Source organism: Rhinolophus sinicus, linkage group LG05, assembly GCF_036562045.2.
Source record: "Rhinolophus sinicus isolate RSC01 linkage group LG05, ASM3656204v1, whole genome shotgun sequence".
Taxonomy (NCBI): Eukaryota; Metazoa; Chordata; class Mammalia; order Chiroptera; family Rhinolophidae; genus Rhinolophus; species Rhinolophus sinicus.
In genome coordinates, this window is record NC_133755.1 from 75,824,072 (window position 1) to 75,839,855 (window position 15,784).

At 59.1% G+C, this 15,784-nt stretch overlaps 1 protein-coding gene across 1 annotated transcript; it reads right to left on the minus strand.

Annotated features, from left to right (window-relative positions):
- Positions 1 to 6,859: 6,859 nt before the first annotated feature.
- ADRA2B (adrenoceptor alpha 2B) lies at positions 6,860 to 10,658 on the minus strand. The gene has a single exon (XM_019725874.2). The coding sequence runs from the start codon at positions 10,072 to 10,074 to the stop codon at positions 8,740 to 8,742; it is 1,335 nt and encodes a 444-aa protein (XP_019581433.1). The 5' UTR covers positions 10,075 to 10,658; the 3' UTR covers positions 6,860 to 8,739.
- Between the last annotated feature and the right edge of the window lie 5,126 nt (positions 10,659 to 15,784).

The following is a 15,784-nucleotide window of genomic DNA, read 5'->3' on the forward strand; positions in this document are numbered from 1 at the left end:
GCAGGCAGGTAAGTGAGACATCCATCCTGCCAGCTGGTGGTAAGTGCCACAGAGAACAGCGGCAGTAGGGAAGGGAGCTGGGTGTTTGGCTGGGAAGGGCCAGCAGACGCTGTGTGTGTCGTGGTCATGTACAGATGGGGCTGCAGGGATGGCCGTGGTGCTGTGCCAGTGGAGGGAAGCAGGGCTCTGATTCTACTCCCGGAACACAGGCAGCCACATCTGCTCATACCAGGTGACCAGACTCTCAAGAGGCGCAACAGGTCATTAAACAGTGTGGGCTGGTGACCTTGAACCATTCTCAGCGGCTTTACACACTCCTGAGGGCATAAGACTTCCAAGTGCCCCCGCAGCGCTCCCCACTCATTCACCCCGTCTGGCCCCAGTCAAGACATGCTGGCCCAAGAAGCCCCACACTCACCCCGTCCTCCCCTGCGTGGCCTCACCCCTGCAGCCTCCTCCCAGACTGCCCCTCGGCTGGCAGTTGTGCTTCCACATTCAATTTTCTCGGAATCTCTGGGGTCCCCCTGGACATGACATTTGGCCCTTGGGTGCCCCCTACACAGCAGCACTGCCGGAATCCTAGGGGTCTCCAGAGACAGCCCTTTTTACACCCCAACGGCCCCCTCACATCAGGCCGGGCAGCCCTTTCCCCCATGTCCACTGAGGCAAGGCCAGGATTCTCCCTGGACTTCATCTCACTCAGAAGCTGCAATTGTCTGAGAATGCCTTCCCAGCATTCCCTGCAGCCTTGTCACAGCTCCTGGAGAGAGTTCTGGTGTCTGTCTCTACTGATGTCTGTCATGGGCTCAGCAGTAAGGGTTCAGGCACTCGTGTGCTATTTGCCTGAACTCCTTCCCCTCCTGCTAGACACTGGAGAAGCCTGGCAGAAGCTCTGGGTGGAAGAAGCTTTGTAACCTGTGGAAGCAAGCGGCGAGAGCAGGCAGGTAGAGCAGATCCCATATGCAGGGTGGGGCCATCTTCCAGGGCCCAGAATCCACTCTCTTTCCCTCAGGCTGTGAGCAGTGAGTCAGGGGACATCTGGAGAACAAGGGGTTCTACCAGCTCACCTTGGAGAGGATCTGGACGTCCAGAGGAGTCATCAGAATGGCTTTGCCATTTTTGGGTGCCAACTCTATTAGGACACCTTCTATATCATCTCTACCTCTCAACATACCTCTCTAATCTTAAAGGTGCTAATGTTATCCCATTTTAAATGTGAGGAAAATCAGGCTCCAATAGGTTTCAGAGTTTGCCTGAGGCCACACAGCTAGTAGGCAATGGAGCCAGGTTTGACGGCTGCCATCAGGATGACCCATCGATGCCCTCTCTGCCTGTCCCCTCTCTGTCCAGCCCCGTCTTCTTCAGCACTCTGAGACAGGTCCCTGCCCACCTCCGGGGAGGCCCCGGTGCTCCCCCCATCTCTGTGGGACAGCTCTCCCTCCTCTAGCCCAGCCAAGCCCAGGATGGAATCTTCCAACAGAATTTCTCTAGGAAACTATGGGAAAAACAAAACAAAACAGAAAAGTTAAACACTGAATCAGAGATGCATTCCTGGAGCGCAGGGTCCCCAGCCTTAGGAGATCAAGGCCAAGGCTGCCCCAGATTGCGGGGGAAGCTCACTCATTCCACGCACGCCTCCTGAGTGCCTTCTCTGGGCCAGGCTGTGCTGCGGGCGAGGGGCACAAGCACCAGGGAGGCAGAGAGCCCCTGCCCTCACGGGGAGGCTGGGCATATCGCCACAACCCAGGTGAATGCTGGTTCATTTTCAGGAGCCGGGTCTTCTCCCCATGGGAGCAGGGTTTCCCCCAGAAGCCCCCTGCTGTTGCCCCCCCATCCCCCCAACCTCACCCACTTCCTCCTCTGATGGCCCTCAGCTCGAGGTCCCCTTCCAGCCTTACTTTAGACACAATGTCAAGCACAGGCTGGCTCCTGCCATCCCCCAGACACATGTCTCCTCCCCTGTCCCACCAGTTCCCAGCCTGCCTTGGGGGAATGTCCTGCAAGATGACCCTCTGAGGTTCCCACCAGCTAGACTTCCTTGGGACACAGGTGTCAAGGGCACAAGGAGGTGGGAAAGGGTGTTACTGGAGGCTGGGGTGGCAGAGGAGGAAGCCTGTGGTCAGTGGGGGCAGCTGCCTCCTGAATAATAATAGATAAGTAGGAAAAGGCAGGAGTGAGGTGGGGGCAAGATGGCACTGACTCAGTCCCCGTCCTCTCTGCCCTGCCCAGTGGTTCCTGGGACAGCACCCAGTGCATCATTGAACATTGCTCCAGTCTGACTCCTTCATCTGACAATGAGGAATCTAAAGCTCAGAGAGGTAAAGAGATTTGCCCAAGATCACCCAGCAATTTGGTGGCCCTACTGGGACCATAACCCAAGCCTCTGGACCCCGGTCAGTGCTTCTGAAACAGCTGATTAAATCCTTCAGCTGCCAGCCCTGTGCCCACCCTAATTCCAGCTGCCAGGCCAGCAGGGACCAGAGAAGCCACAGCCTTCCCAGATTTGCAGCTGGGACCGCTGTGTCAAAGTGGCACCTGACAAACAGCACCCAGGGCCTAGTGGAGCCTGTGGCCTGTGACCACTGCACCCAACCCTGCCTGCACTGGGTCGGGGGCTGGACTGAACACGTGCCGACCCCCCGTGTCCAGGCATCCCAGCAGCAGGCTTATGCAGCCTCCCACGCTCCCAGCCTCACAGCTGCAGCTGGGCCGGGTGGGAACTGGACGGCACAGGGACACACAGTGACACCCAGGCTCCACACTGCCCCAGCTCAGCCCTTCCCCTTGTGAAGCAGCTCAGGTCCCCCTGGAGTCCGAGGTATTCCAGCTGAGCTCTGGCTGCTCTGAAGTTGGAGGGACCTGCCTCTCTCCAGGGAAATCAAAGGCAGGACCCAGCACCCTCAGCCGGGACCAGCACCTCTCCCACCTGGCCTGCTGGAGGGCCAGCGACCCCAGAGCATGGCAGGGGGGCCACAAATTACCCCCACTTGCCAGAAAGGGAGGACCTTTTTGGTCTCCAGGCTGTTCCAGTCCCCTTGCAGCCACAAGGGTCCACAGAGCCTGCAGGCCCCATCAAGAGCCAGGACTGGCCCGGGGGAAGCAGAAGTCAGAGGGTCAGCAGGAGGCAGAGGGAGGCTCAGAGAAGGGGGAGTGAGTCACTGAGGACCCGGAAGTGGGAAGGGCCAGGAGAGGGGAAGGATGGAAAAGAAGACAGGGATGAGGGGGGCAGTGGGATCCCAGGGGTAAAGGGTAGGTATTAAGGGGGCGTGCATGACTTGCCCTTTGAAATCACTGCTAATCAATACATGGCCACAAGGCCAAGCCAAGGGCAGGAGCCTCTGGCCAAGGGCCTGGGAGGGTGTGAGAAGATCAGAGCCAGTGAGCCCTAGGGAGGTTGCAAACTGACATCCAGGCCCCTTCTAGCCCTGGCCTTGTGACAACTTCTTTCCCCACACTGCTGGATGGATGCAGGAACACAAAGAATCCCAGAATCTAATTTTAGCCCCCTGCCTTCCCTGCTAACAGAGAGCAGAGCCGGGAGGGTGGGAGCGCTCCCCCAAAGGCACATTCCCCACCTCCACCCCCCGCCCAGGTCCTGCTCTAATGGAGGTGCTATCAGGCAGGGAGATCACCCCCGAGCTGGGGTCTCTGCAGCGCAGGGGTTTGCTGGTCTGGGAAGGGCCTGGGCCTGCTCCCCTGTTGAGGGAGCAGTCACTGAGGGTCAGGGAGTGACACAGTTGAGATTAGACAGGTCATCTCGGCTCTAGATGACCTCAGACAAGATCCTCCACCCCCCTTGGCCTCAGTTTTCTCACCTGTAAACAGGGGTAGTAAAGGTTCCGATCTCAGATGGTGCCCAGCAGGCACGGGTCCTCATGACCCAGAGCTGCCGTTAATCCCCTCGCCACTTCCCATCTCAGATTGATCGGTCACACCAGACCCCGTCTGCCGCTGCGCTAAGGGACAAAGGCGAAGATAACATCCCAGTCTGTCTGGGAACCCGACTTTAAGAACAACTGACTCACTCCAGGGACCTCAGCATCTGGACCTTCCAGGAGCTGGGACCCAGCCCTGCCCAGGGTCAGCCAGACTAGTGGTGGCAGAAGCAGGCATGACCCTGGCCTCCCCACCACCTCCTGCTGTAGTTTTCACTGGCACAGAAGTGCCACTCCAGCCCTGTCACCCACAGCCAACAGGCTTTCGCAGCAGAACTCCCAGCCAGCACCAGGGCAGTGAAATGTTGCCTCGTAACAACTCCATGGGGTCAAATGCCAGCAGCAATCCCATTGGCAGGAGGTAGCTGGGCAAGGTCGCACACCCCTTCCCAGCAGCATCCCCCCCAAACATAAATGGAGATCACGCAGAGGATGGGAAGGGGGACAAAGGCCTGATGAACACACGAGGCCTCTGTACCTGCGGCTCACTGGCAGGTCAGCCAGCCCTCCTGCCACGGCACCTTCTGAGAAGGCGGGTTGGGGTGCCTCCTGCAAGAAAGCTCCAAAGAAGAATTTCCAGCACCCTGAATTTCTCAGCAGCTGACCTGATGCAGGGGCTGGGTCTCAGCTCCCTGTCAAGGGTGTCCCCAGAGACCTAAGGACCCAGATTTTTACAGAGTGAGAGCAGTTGGGGAGAGGGGGTCTTCCTAAACTCCCCATCTTCTCTTCAATTGGTGCCTCCCCTTGGTCAAGGTCATCTTAAGACAGGGGTCTCCAGAAATAGAAGTGCCAGGCCAAGATGGCTCACAGCCACCTGGTGGACTGCCAAGTGTCCCTGCTTTGCCTGCTGTCCCCGCGCTCACCTCCAAGGTGCTGGCTAGGACTACTCCTGGGAGGAGAGCTGCTCCTCCCCACCCATATCTGCTGTTCTGAGCCCACCTTCTCCAACCACTAACACTCAGGTGGGCTCAAGATTCAATCAAAAGTAGGTGCTGCTCACACAGAACAGCAGGAAGGAGGAGAGAGGAGGAGGCCCTGTCGAGAGCCCGCAGTCCTGCGATCCAGCTCAGCTGTGTGGCCCTAGGCACGTCCCTGGGACTCTGCTCCGCAGGTTCTGAGAACTGAATAAGGCAGCAAAATGAAGCTGAGCTGAGCCTAGCACAGGCCCAGGCCCACGGTGGACTGTCAGGTGGCCATGTTCCAAATATGGGCCCATCATTCCTGAATCTGGCTGCAACCTCTCAGTATGGAGATGTGGTATGTGGGGCAGATTGGGTTCCAGACCCAGTTCTACTACCATGTGGCCTGTGGAGGAGAGGGGAGGGGGTAGGGTCCGAGGCAAGTCATCTCTCTCTGGGCCTCAGTCTCTCCTTTAATAAAATGCAGGGATCAGACTGAGCCATCAGGAATGGAAACCCTGTGAAATGCATACCGTAACTTACAAATCCTATGGCAGTGACAGACATGAGCAGTCGATCACAGCACCGCTGCCTACTGAATTCAGCCTAGATATGACTCAGAATCATTCAGGCCACTGAATGAGAGCTGCAGCCAGAGATCCGACTACAATTCTTCAGCACCTGATTTCATAGCGTTGTGATTCAGGGACCCAGCTGAATGACCCTGAGCCTCAGTTTCCTCTTCTGTAGCTGGCCACACCCAGCAAGGTTGTGAGGAGCTAACGAGATCATGCATTCAAAATGGGCTGTCAATAGTCCAGCTCATAGGGGCAATTTTCTGCCACCATCTCCAGAGACTGAGCCCATGGGCCAGCCCCTTGCAGACCCTCAGGCAACACAGGACAGTGTGGTGTAGTGGAAAGAGCTTGGGCCTGGATGACAGGTGAGGTAATCAGACAGAGTGCCCGAGGAACAATCAACTCAGTAACCAGAGTCAGGTGGACTATTCTGATCTGCCCTCGTCAGGCTTCAGGGACTTCAAGGTGGGCACCAGCAGGTGGGAAGGGCTGGGAGCCCCTCAGGGCGGGGCCTGGCTTTCTTGGTAAGTCCTCAGTGGAGCTTCACCTCCCCAAGTGCACCTACATTGGTGGATACATGGAGTCTCCCCTGAAGAGGCCATGGCACCGGGAAGTGTGAATTCTGGGTCACGGTGGAGGTGGGGGTGAACTCACACCTCCAGCCCCTGCGGCCTCACTGTCCTCCCCCACCTTCCCCTCTCAGTCCTCACCCTCCCTGGGTCAGCCATTGGCACCACCCTACCACCCCCCAGCCTCCTGCTGGCCTAAGACGGACAGGAGGCCTGGTGGACTGGACTCCTAACCAGACTCACAGGGTGGCTTTGGGGCCTCAGGGGCTCATCCGGAGATCAGGAGATGCCAGCCCCGACATCCTAACTGAATCTCAGTATGAAAGAGTCTGAAGTAAATCAGCTCTGCTCGCTCTCTTGCCCTCACTGAAGGCGGCAGCAGCTTACAGTATTCCACAGTGCCTGTCCTTCCCGTGTGAATGAGGTCTGATCACCTCCGCTGCCCCCACAGCGATACCTCATCTCCCAGCAGGGCCAGTTTCCAGTTGACTCTCAAACTGTCAAATCCACCACACACAGCAGCCTTTGTAAGTGCTGTTCCCCTGCCCGAAACACCTTCCTATCTTGCCTCTGGCTGTTCTCCTGCTCTTCCCCCAAGACCCAGCCCAAAGGAGACCTCCTCTAGGAAGCCCCCCACTTAGTCCTTCTCCAAGCAGCCAGTCTCAGACGTCTCTGGCCACTCCCTGCTCCACTAACTTGTGATGAGGAATAAGGGATAATGCGATGACAAAGGAAGCAGGCAGCTGGGTGGGTACTAGCCAGCCATGTCTGGGGGGGTGAGGGCAGCTGGCCCTGGGAGGGATCCAGTGCTGAGTTTGCTACCCGTAGCTGAGGAATAACTACTCCCTGCAGCCCTTGGGCAACGAGGACACAGTGTGCTTATTACAAAATATCCTTTATTTATAAAATAGATCAGGCTTTTTAAAAAAGACCTGCATATCACAACAAGGGGGCCAAGGCAATAATAGCAGGGGTCCACCAGGGCACATGCGAGACCAGTCAGATGTCACAGGTCAGCCCCTCCCCTGGACCACCTCCCCAGCTCCACCCCAGGGCAATGCCTTGTCTTCACACTGACACCACGGGATGAGCTGGATAGCCCCCCTCCCAAGGAGAGGCTCTCGTTGGTCCCCTCCATTCTCTCCACCCCAGAAAATTATCTTATCACTCCTCCCAATCTGACCGGGTTCATTGAAGTGCCAACAGTGCCGTGCCTCTCAGCCCCACCCCCAGCTAAGATGCCCACTGGCTTATGGTTGAAGTCAGGCACTCCCACGGGAACACAGGAAACATCCTTCATGTGCTCCCAATTGTCTGTGTGCTAGCATCTGGGGTGGGGGAGAGAACCAGGAAGGGGAGGCCCCTGGAGCCCCGTCGGTGGGGTGAAGCCACATGGCTGGGTCAGATGGGCCAGTTGGCATCCACCTGGGGCAGGATCAGTTGTGCGTCACAGGGACAAATTTGGGGCTTGGAGCCCTGCCTTGCATATCAGTGAGAGGCTCCCCCAAGGATCCACCGGGCCCTTGCTCACCTGCTCCATCCCTGTCCCCTGCCTGGGAGCTCTGTCACTGGCCACAGGCTCTCATGTCAGACCATTCCCAGGGTGTGGGTATTTTTAGCTCTCTCGAGGAAACAATCTGCCTGCTTGATGACAAAAAACTTCCCCCCAGTAGCCCAAGCCACAGAAAACCCTCTTGGTGTTACAGGTGAAGTGTCAAGAAGTTGTCATGCACATAATAACTCAAATGTCTGCAGGCACAAGAACATATTCTCAAAGTAATCCTTTAACTGAAAGAGTGGTTCTGTCTGCCACTCCCAGTTTGGGGTAGGAATTCACACACTCCAGGCACAGAACAAAAGTCCACAGGAAGACAGGTGGTGGTAAACACAGAGAAAGGGGACTTTTATATCACCACATGAGCACAGTTTCTGCTCCTCTAGTGCATTTCCCCATGGAGCTCAAAGCTTTCTGCAATGCCTTTCATCTCCCTGCAGCAAGTAGGCGGCAAGCTATTGTCGCCCCAGATTTTGCAGGGGGTGAATGCTAGTGATCAGGGATGTCCTGTTGAGGCCGAGGCCAGGCTTCCAGAATCCCCCACTGAAGCATCCACGTGCCCACACTTCTCCCAGAAGGGTGGCAGGTGGGAAACAGTCCACAGTTCTGGCCTTCAAAGGAGCTATGAATCCAAAAGCAGGGGAAAGGGGAAGAAGGGCCCAGAGACAGTGCCTGCACATAAACCCCCACCCGGCACTTGATGGGGTCCACAGGCCATGGGTTCTGCCTCCTCCTCAGCAGCAGGCCCTCCTGGGGAGAGTGGAAGGCTGGCTTCCTGCTCTTACGGGGGAGGTGAGAAGGCAGCAAAATACCACAAGAAAGCGTCCTGCCAGAGAACACAGGGTCCTCGAGGAAGGGAAGCGTACCCATCAGCTGGCAGAGGTCTGCGGTTCTGGGAAGGAGGTGCTCTACCTCAGCCTGGCCTCTGCCACACTCAGGAAGGTCCAAGCCTCCTCCATCTACCTGCGTTCAGGCATGGAAGAAGATGTCTCCAAACAGCCAAGCCAGCGGGGGAGGCTTTAGCTAGACCCTTTGAACAGCACCCCTGCCCTGGTCACTCCCAGGGGGCTCCCAAGATGAGGCTTGCAGGACCTGGGAAGGGACCAGAAAGCCCCAGGGAGGTGGCCACATAAGACAGGACAGGAAGCAGAGTGGCCCTGGTGCCAGCTGGCACCAGCCCCATAAGGGCAGTGGGCAGGCGGCTCACCAGGCCGTCTGGGTCCACTGGCGGCAAAGGATCCTTCGGAAGGCACGGCGGAAGTCCTGGTTGAAGATGGTGTAGATGACAGGGTTCAGCGAGCTGTTGCAGTAACCAATCCAGAAGAAGAACTGGAAAAGGCCATGGGGCACCTTGCAGTGCTGCGGGCAGATGGCACCCAGGCTGTAGCTGAAGAAGAAGGGGAACCAACAGAGCACGAAGACGCCAATGACCACCGCCAGCACAAAGGTGAACCGCTTCTCGCGGGTCAGCTGAGCCCGTCGACGCCACCACTGCCCACCTGCAGCTCCCATGCCCCTGCCCAGCAGCACCTGGCCACGCAGGGTGGCCAGCACCCGGGAACCCTGTGGCTGCTGCAGGGGTGGGCTGCAAGCTGAGGCAGGTGACACCCGCAAGACCTGAGGTTCACACTCATCCTCCTCTTCCTCGCCAGCTTCCTCCTCTGGAGACGCCCCACAAACTCCTTCCGTTGGACCCTGGCCTGCGTGGGGAAGGGCAGGCCAGGTGGGTGGCAAGGTGGGGATCCCAGGATCTTCAGGGGTCTCCCCCTGCTCCTTCTCCCCATTGGGCTTGGAGTGCTCATTGGCCTCTCCGGAAGCTGCCTGATGAGAGGCCAGGGTTGACAGTTTGGCTGATGCTCCCCTAGCAACCCTGCAGGGTTGCTTAGACTCATCCTTCCCAGCGCCCCCCTTGGCCCTGGGACCTCTGCGGTGGCTGCGTTTGGCGATCAGGTAGATGCGCAGGTACACGAGGACCATGATGAGGCAGGGTGCGAAGAAGGACGCGATGCTGGAGGCCAGGATATACCAGGCCTCTTGGTTGAGCTTGCACTGTGGGCGCCCACGGGGCTGGGGGCCAGGGTCGTCCTTATAGACGAGGGGTGGCAGCGAGATGACAGCTGCGATGAGCCACACGGTGAGGATGATGCACTTGATGCGGCGCGGAGTGCGCTTGGAGTTGTACTCCAGTGCGCGGCTCACGGCCCAGTAGCGGTCCAGGCTAATGGCGCACAGGTGCACGATGGACGAGGTACAGAAGAGCACGTCGAGCGCTAGGTACACCTCGCACCAAGTGCGCCGGAAGTACCAGTAGCCTAGCAGCTCGTTGGCCAGCGAGAAAGGGATGATGAGCGTGGCCACCAGGATGTCGGCTGCAGCCAACGACACCAGAAACAGATTCTGCGGGGCGCGGAGTGAGCGGCTCGTCAACACTGCCAGGATGACCAGTGCGTTGCCGAAGATGGTGAAGAGAATGAGAAAGGTGATGACTGCAGCGATGGCCGCTGTGGCCTGCACGGAGTAGGGCTCCTGGTGGTCCATGGCGGGGCCAGACGCAGCCAGATGGGGCGCTGCTCACCCAGTCGGCGACAGCGCTGTCCCACCCAACGCGGCTAGACGATGGGGTCGCACCCCAGGCGGCGCTGACCGCCATGGAGTCCCATGGCCAGGCCGAGTGGGACCCAGGAGGCTGGGGAACGCCGGAGACCAGCCACCGCTCTCCTATATCGTATTCCACCGGAGCCCGGTGTCCCTGCTGTCCGCCCCGGAGAAGTTTCCCAAGTTGTCCCGCTGCCGTCCCCTCCCTGCCCGGGCCGGGGAAAATTGCGCCCTCTCCCCGCGAGGCAGGGGGACGCACGCGGGGGCGCAGGGCCCGCAGCCGCCGGGGGCGCGTCACCCTTTCTCGAAGGAGGCGCGGAAGCCGCGTCGCCCGCTCGCTTCTGTCCCGAGCCGCGCCTGCAGGCAGCGGTCCGCGGCAGGGGACTGGGGAGCTGAGCGGCGGCTGCATGAGGGAGGAGACTGGAGGCGGGAGTAGGAGGCGGGGCGGGCGTGGGGCGGGCGGCGAGCAGCGGCTGGGTGGAGGGGCGCAGCGCGCAGGGCAGGGGCCAGCAGCCTGCCCGCGCCCCACCTCCGCCCCGAAGCCCCCACCCCTCTCCCCAGCCTCGGTGCGTAAGGATCCAAGGGGCCCCACATTTGGGATCTTAGGGAGGCTGGGAAGGATGCTTGCGAGAGAGGAAGGGTGGGTGGGCGCGGGGATCAGGGACGCTGCGCGAGTGGGGCCGCGGGCACCGAGGTGGACCTCTCCCCTGCGGACTGCGGGGCTGGGGCCGAGCTCCCGAGGTTGGAAAGGTGAGAGCGAGTGGATCGCTGCTCCCGTCCCCCAAGAGCCCCAAGGAGAGGGTGGGTGGGTGTGTTGGGCGCCAGAGCACAATAAACCACAACCATGACGGCGCCCGAGAAGGAAGAAGCCAAGCGGAGGAGGTGGTGGAGCGGGAAGACTGCCTGGGACCCGGTCCCCAAATGCATTTTCGCCGGGACTGAGCCCCGTCGGGCCTGCGAAGACCGGGGAAGTGCGCTTGGCCAGGTGACGAGCGCCCCCTGCCGCTGCTCGCGATCCGCCGGGACACCGCGTCCACGCCGGGACCTGGGCTCCTGAAACACTCCAGGCTGGTGGGGCAGGTAAGTGCTCGAAGATTTATGGCTTCAGCTGTCCTGTTTCTCCTGTAGCTACTTTGGTTTCCTCCCTTAAGGGCAAAGAGGTAAGAGGAAAACTGGCTTGGTCTCAAATCTCAGCAGTACCGAGACGCAGGCAAGGGTTTCTTTCGGGGGCGGGGGGCGCTGGGCAAACTCAACCTCTTGACCAATAGGAAGAGGACGTCTCCTAGCGCAGAGCAAGACCTAGTGGAGGGGTCTCTGGAGAAAAGCGGGTCTCAGAGGCAGCTGTGAGGTAGGAGCTTCCCTTGCTCCTTCTCCAGTCCTGCTGACTGTCCACGTGCATGCTGCGCGCCCTCTCGGGCGGTGACAGGAAGAGTTGGGGTAAGAAATTTCCCACTAAGCACACACCCCGCCCACCCCCATCCTGGCATGGAAGAGCTGCGGAGCCACGACTCGCCTTCAGGCACCCTGTTCCTACCCACTGTCCTTGTGTCCACTGCCACCAGGGCCAGCCTGGGCAGGCTCAGGGGCGATTTTTTTCTTCCACTTCTGGAGCCCCTCATGCTATCATCCCAGCCTAGAGGCAGGCCTTGCATTTCTAGCGCACAGCTCTGCATGACATCCTCTATGTAAATGAGCATCAATCTGCCTCAGAAAGTAGGGCTGCGCCACAGGAGCTGCCTTGAGCCAGCATACCCAGTGGACCTTTCTTCCTGCCAGCTCCATCGTCGTAGGAGCAGGGAGCATGACCTCGTTCTGCCCGCACAGACAATGGCTCTCTTCCCTATCCAGGCTTAGATGGGTGATACCTCAGACCCCGCGGTGTTCCTCCTTGATCTCCCGCTGTCCCTGCTTTCTACCAGCATACCCAGACCCTCTGTGAGGAGGGAGTGCCAGCCAGGTGAATCCAGTTGTCTAGGCTACATTCGGAGGGGGCAGCCAGCCTGTCTTGCCCCCTCCAGAAACAGGTTTTATGGATGCATCCTCCCCAACTCGCTGGGCTGGGCTGGGCAGGGAGTGGACCCATAGCTGCCAGGGATGGAGAGGTCTCAGTAACCCCTTCCTTGAAGAAGCACAGAGAGGTGGTCATTGGAGCCTGGGTAGCAGCCACTTTAGCAAATTCCTGCCTGTCCTTGTTCCCTGGTGGTGCAGTCTGAGTGCCCTGGCCACCCAAACAGGCTTGGGAAGGACTACTTTTTCACCCTCTCCAATCATACTCGGGGCGGGGGCCCAGTGGGCATCTCCCCAGACGCAGTGACCAGGATCAGCCTTTGTCTCCCACCCATTTTCCTTAAAAGGCCAGGCGTCTAGGACTCTGCAGGAACTGAGGCCAGAGCTGCTCTACTCCTTCCCCTGCCCCGTCCTCTCCTCCCTGCAAGTTCCCACTGAGGGGTTCTCACCTGGGCCTTCCCTGAAGGGGCAGCACCAGCCCAGGAGGGGACAACCAGGGGCAGTCTACAAGCACGTATGAGGCTCAGCCACTGCCCCAGGCTCTGCATCACTTGCTGCCATCTCCCAGCCCCCCTCCTCATGTGCCTCTGGTTTTGCGGGCAGTGGGGACCATTACATAACTGGATACCAGCTCTTCTCTGCAGCATCCCATCTCCCCACACACCATCTCCCCACACACCTTCAGGCTGCCTGCCCCACCCAGCCCTGCGTGAGTCAGAGTCCAGGGCTTGCTTCAAGTAGATCCGACTTTCAACAGTCACCCCATCCCACCAGGGTTGCCAGAGTTCAGTCCCAGACCTACAACCAGAGCATGCCCAGCCTCGTGTGCAGAGAGGGAAGGCAGTGACAGGCACTGGCCCCACCAGGCCACGTTTTGGCCCCTGGGCATGCCCTGAGCTCCCCTGGCTCCAGTGTTTTCCAGTGGCTGTTTGCTCTGCCAGAAACGCCCTCCTTGCCCTTCCTTCTATCCTTGGTGGGTCCCCATTCTCTCTTCAAGGTCCACTCACCTGTCACCGCCCTCTCAGGCAGAGGGAGCTACCCTGTTCTCCATGTTCCCTGACTCTGCACACAGCACCACTGTCTCTTCTCTGTCCCCAATACCTGGCTGAGATTGGTGAATGGTGAGGGGCCGTGGCAGAGGTGCCAATGGATGGATAACATACACAGGAGCCTTTTTCAGGTGGTGCCCAAATGAAGGTGTCCCCAGGGATGCCGTTATAAAGGGGGGCCATGAGGGAAAAGTGACCTGGTATCATCTTTCCCAAAGGAAGGATACAGTTGTCCCATCCCCGGCTGTGAGAGTGAGGCAAGGGCTACGCCATCTTAGCCAGAAGCCCTGGAGCCACTTCTCCTGCAGGCCTGACAGGTGAGACTGGCCCTGCCGGGCCAGGGCTCCAGCAGCTCAGAGCCCACCAGGCTGGTCCCCAACAGAACTTCACCCTGAGGCTGTCTGTCCCCTGAAGCCCCAGCGGCTCAAGTCCCTGGCACCCTTCTTCCCAGACGACCCTGTATGCCTCAGCCTCCCCAGCTCCCAGACCCTCGAGCCTTGCCATCTAATGTGTCAGTCGTCCTCTCTCCCTCCATCACACTTGCCTGACAAACCCCAGCCCTGGTCAGAACTAAATCATCCACCAGTCTCTCTGCCTTTGACCAGCGGCTGCCTTTTCCGGAGCAGAACACTCACTGTATCGACTGGCCTAGCTTTCAACTCCTGACCACAAGTCTCCAGACTTTCTTAGAGCTCGGTTTCCTCTCTTCAGAATCGGCTTCACTTTCACTGCTCTCCCTGCCCTTCAGCCCCCAGGCTGTCAGACAGGAGTTCCTCCCTGCGGACACCTGCATCTGAGCCCCATGTCCCTCATAGGGCAAGTCCCCTGGGTGCATCCCGGACCCCAAACCCTCTCATGTCCCCAGCACCCTGCTCCTTCCATTATCCCCTCCAGTTGTCGCTATGCAGGGCAGCCCACTCCTTAGGAAGCCCTATCTGCCCCCTGCAGCTGCCACCTTCTCCAGCTGTTTGCCACCATGTCACTGTCTCTAACCCCTCTCGTTCTCTCCTTAACCCTCCACGGAATCTTCTGGCGGCTCATCCATGACCCCATGCCACCAAGTGCCCTCCTCTTATTCCGTTTCTCTGCAGCATTATACACTGGGCCACTCCCTGTCCTTGGAACTCTGCAGGTTCTGCCCCCTCCTTGCCAGACACCCCTTCTCAGCCCCCTTTTCTTCTCCCAAACTCTAAATCTGTGATTGTCAAATGTGCTTTGTAGGGGAAAGGGCAAAAACTGGTCTCAGTGACAATGTGTGGATACATGTTTGACTGTCACAGCAGTGGAACGGGGTTGCTACTGGCATCTGGTAAGGGCAAAGATGCTAAGCATCTTACAACATACAGGACAGCCCCCCACAGCAAAGAATTCTCGGGCACATATGCTAACGACTGAGGCTGAGGAACCCCATGCACGGTGACAGCACCCGGTTCATCCCTGGGACCCTTTCCTCTGCACCTGAGCTCTTCCTGGGTGAGTACATCTTGCCCCAGGGTGCCAACCTCCATGCTGGTGACTCCCCAATGTGCACTCCTGCCCCAAACTCCAGGCTCATTCACCCCACACTCCCTGACCCACCCGCTCATTCCAGGTCCAAAAGCCTCAGACCTCACATACCCACCCCCAAGACCTGCCGATCCCCTCTGTCCTCAGTGTTCTAAGTGGACCCCTCACCTCTGTATCCAATCACAGGTGTGGTTGCCTCAACCTCCAGAATGTGCAGCCCCCACTCCTTCTCTGGAAAACGAGGGACCAGTTGAGGGCCCTTCCAGGGGGTGTTGGGGTGCGGTGGGGAGGGGGGGAGGCGGTGGTAGTAAGCACAGCCCAGAGCCCAACGCCTGGAACACGTACCCCACTTTATTTGTCTTCCCCCAAACACCAGAGGCCTCACTGGGACAGGGCAGGGGCTCCGGCCCCATCCCACCCGTGGCTACAGAACAGTGCCACAGGGCTGCTGGCCTGCTCCCCGGCATGCCTGGGACGCTCTTCACTCTTAGAACAGCCCTCACAGAGGAGGCCAGTTGCTGGGGAGGGGAGTGAGCTTGGTTAAAGGAGGACAAGCAGGGTAACCACCCCCAGCCACCTTCCCGGGCCTCCTCTAGCCAAGGCCCAGGAGGTAGGGGTACAGGGAGAAGTGAGGGGTCCAGGGGGAGGTGGGGCGTACAGCCAGGGTGGGGAACAAGGCTCCCTGGAAATAGAACACAGGTGGAGAGGAGCTCCCAGTCCTGTGCTGAGGGGCCTCACGAGTTCCCCACTGTGTACTCCCCAGAGGGTCTCCAGCTCCCCCTCATCTTTTCATGGGGGCACCTGCTGACTGTAGCCTTCCTGCACTGCAGGGGAGGGAGTGGGACTCCTGGAGAGCAGGGCCAGGGGGTGGAGGCTCCCAGCCACAGGTCTCCCCGCAAGGCCTGGCCTGAGGGAGAGGTGGGGGCAACACTGTTAGTCCGTGCTGGGGGGCTGGGCCTCAGCTATAGGACTTCCACAGCCTATAGCTGTGGAATCTTCTTTCTCACCCCTCCAGCCCCTGTCTCTGGAGCCTGGAGAATGTCACTTCCCAATCCCAGCATCCATGACAGCAGGCAGAGCCAGGTATCCCC

Coding starts and splice junctions, on each gene's coding strand:
- ADRA2B (XM_019725874.2), bottom strand. CDS start 10,074: ATGGACCACCAGGAGCCCTACTCCGTGCAGGCCACAGCGGCCATCGCT.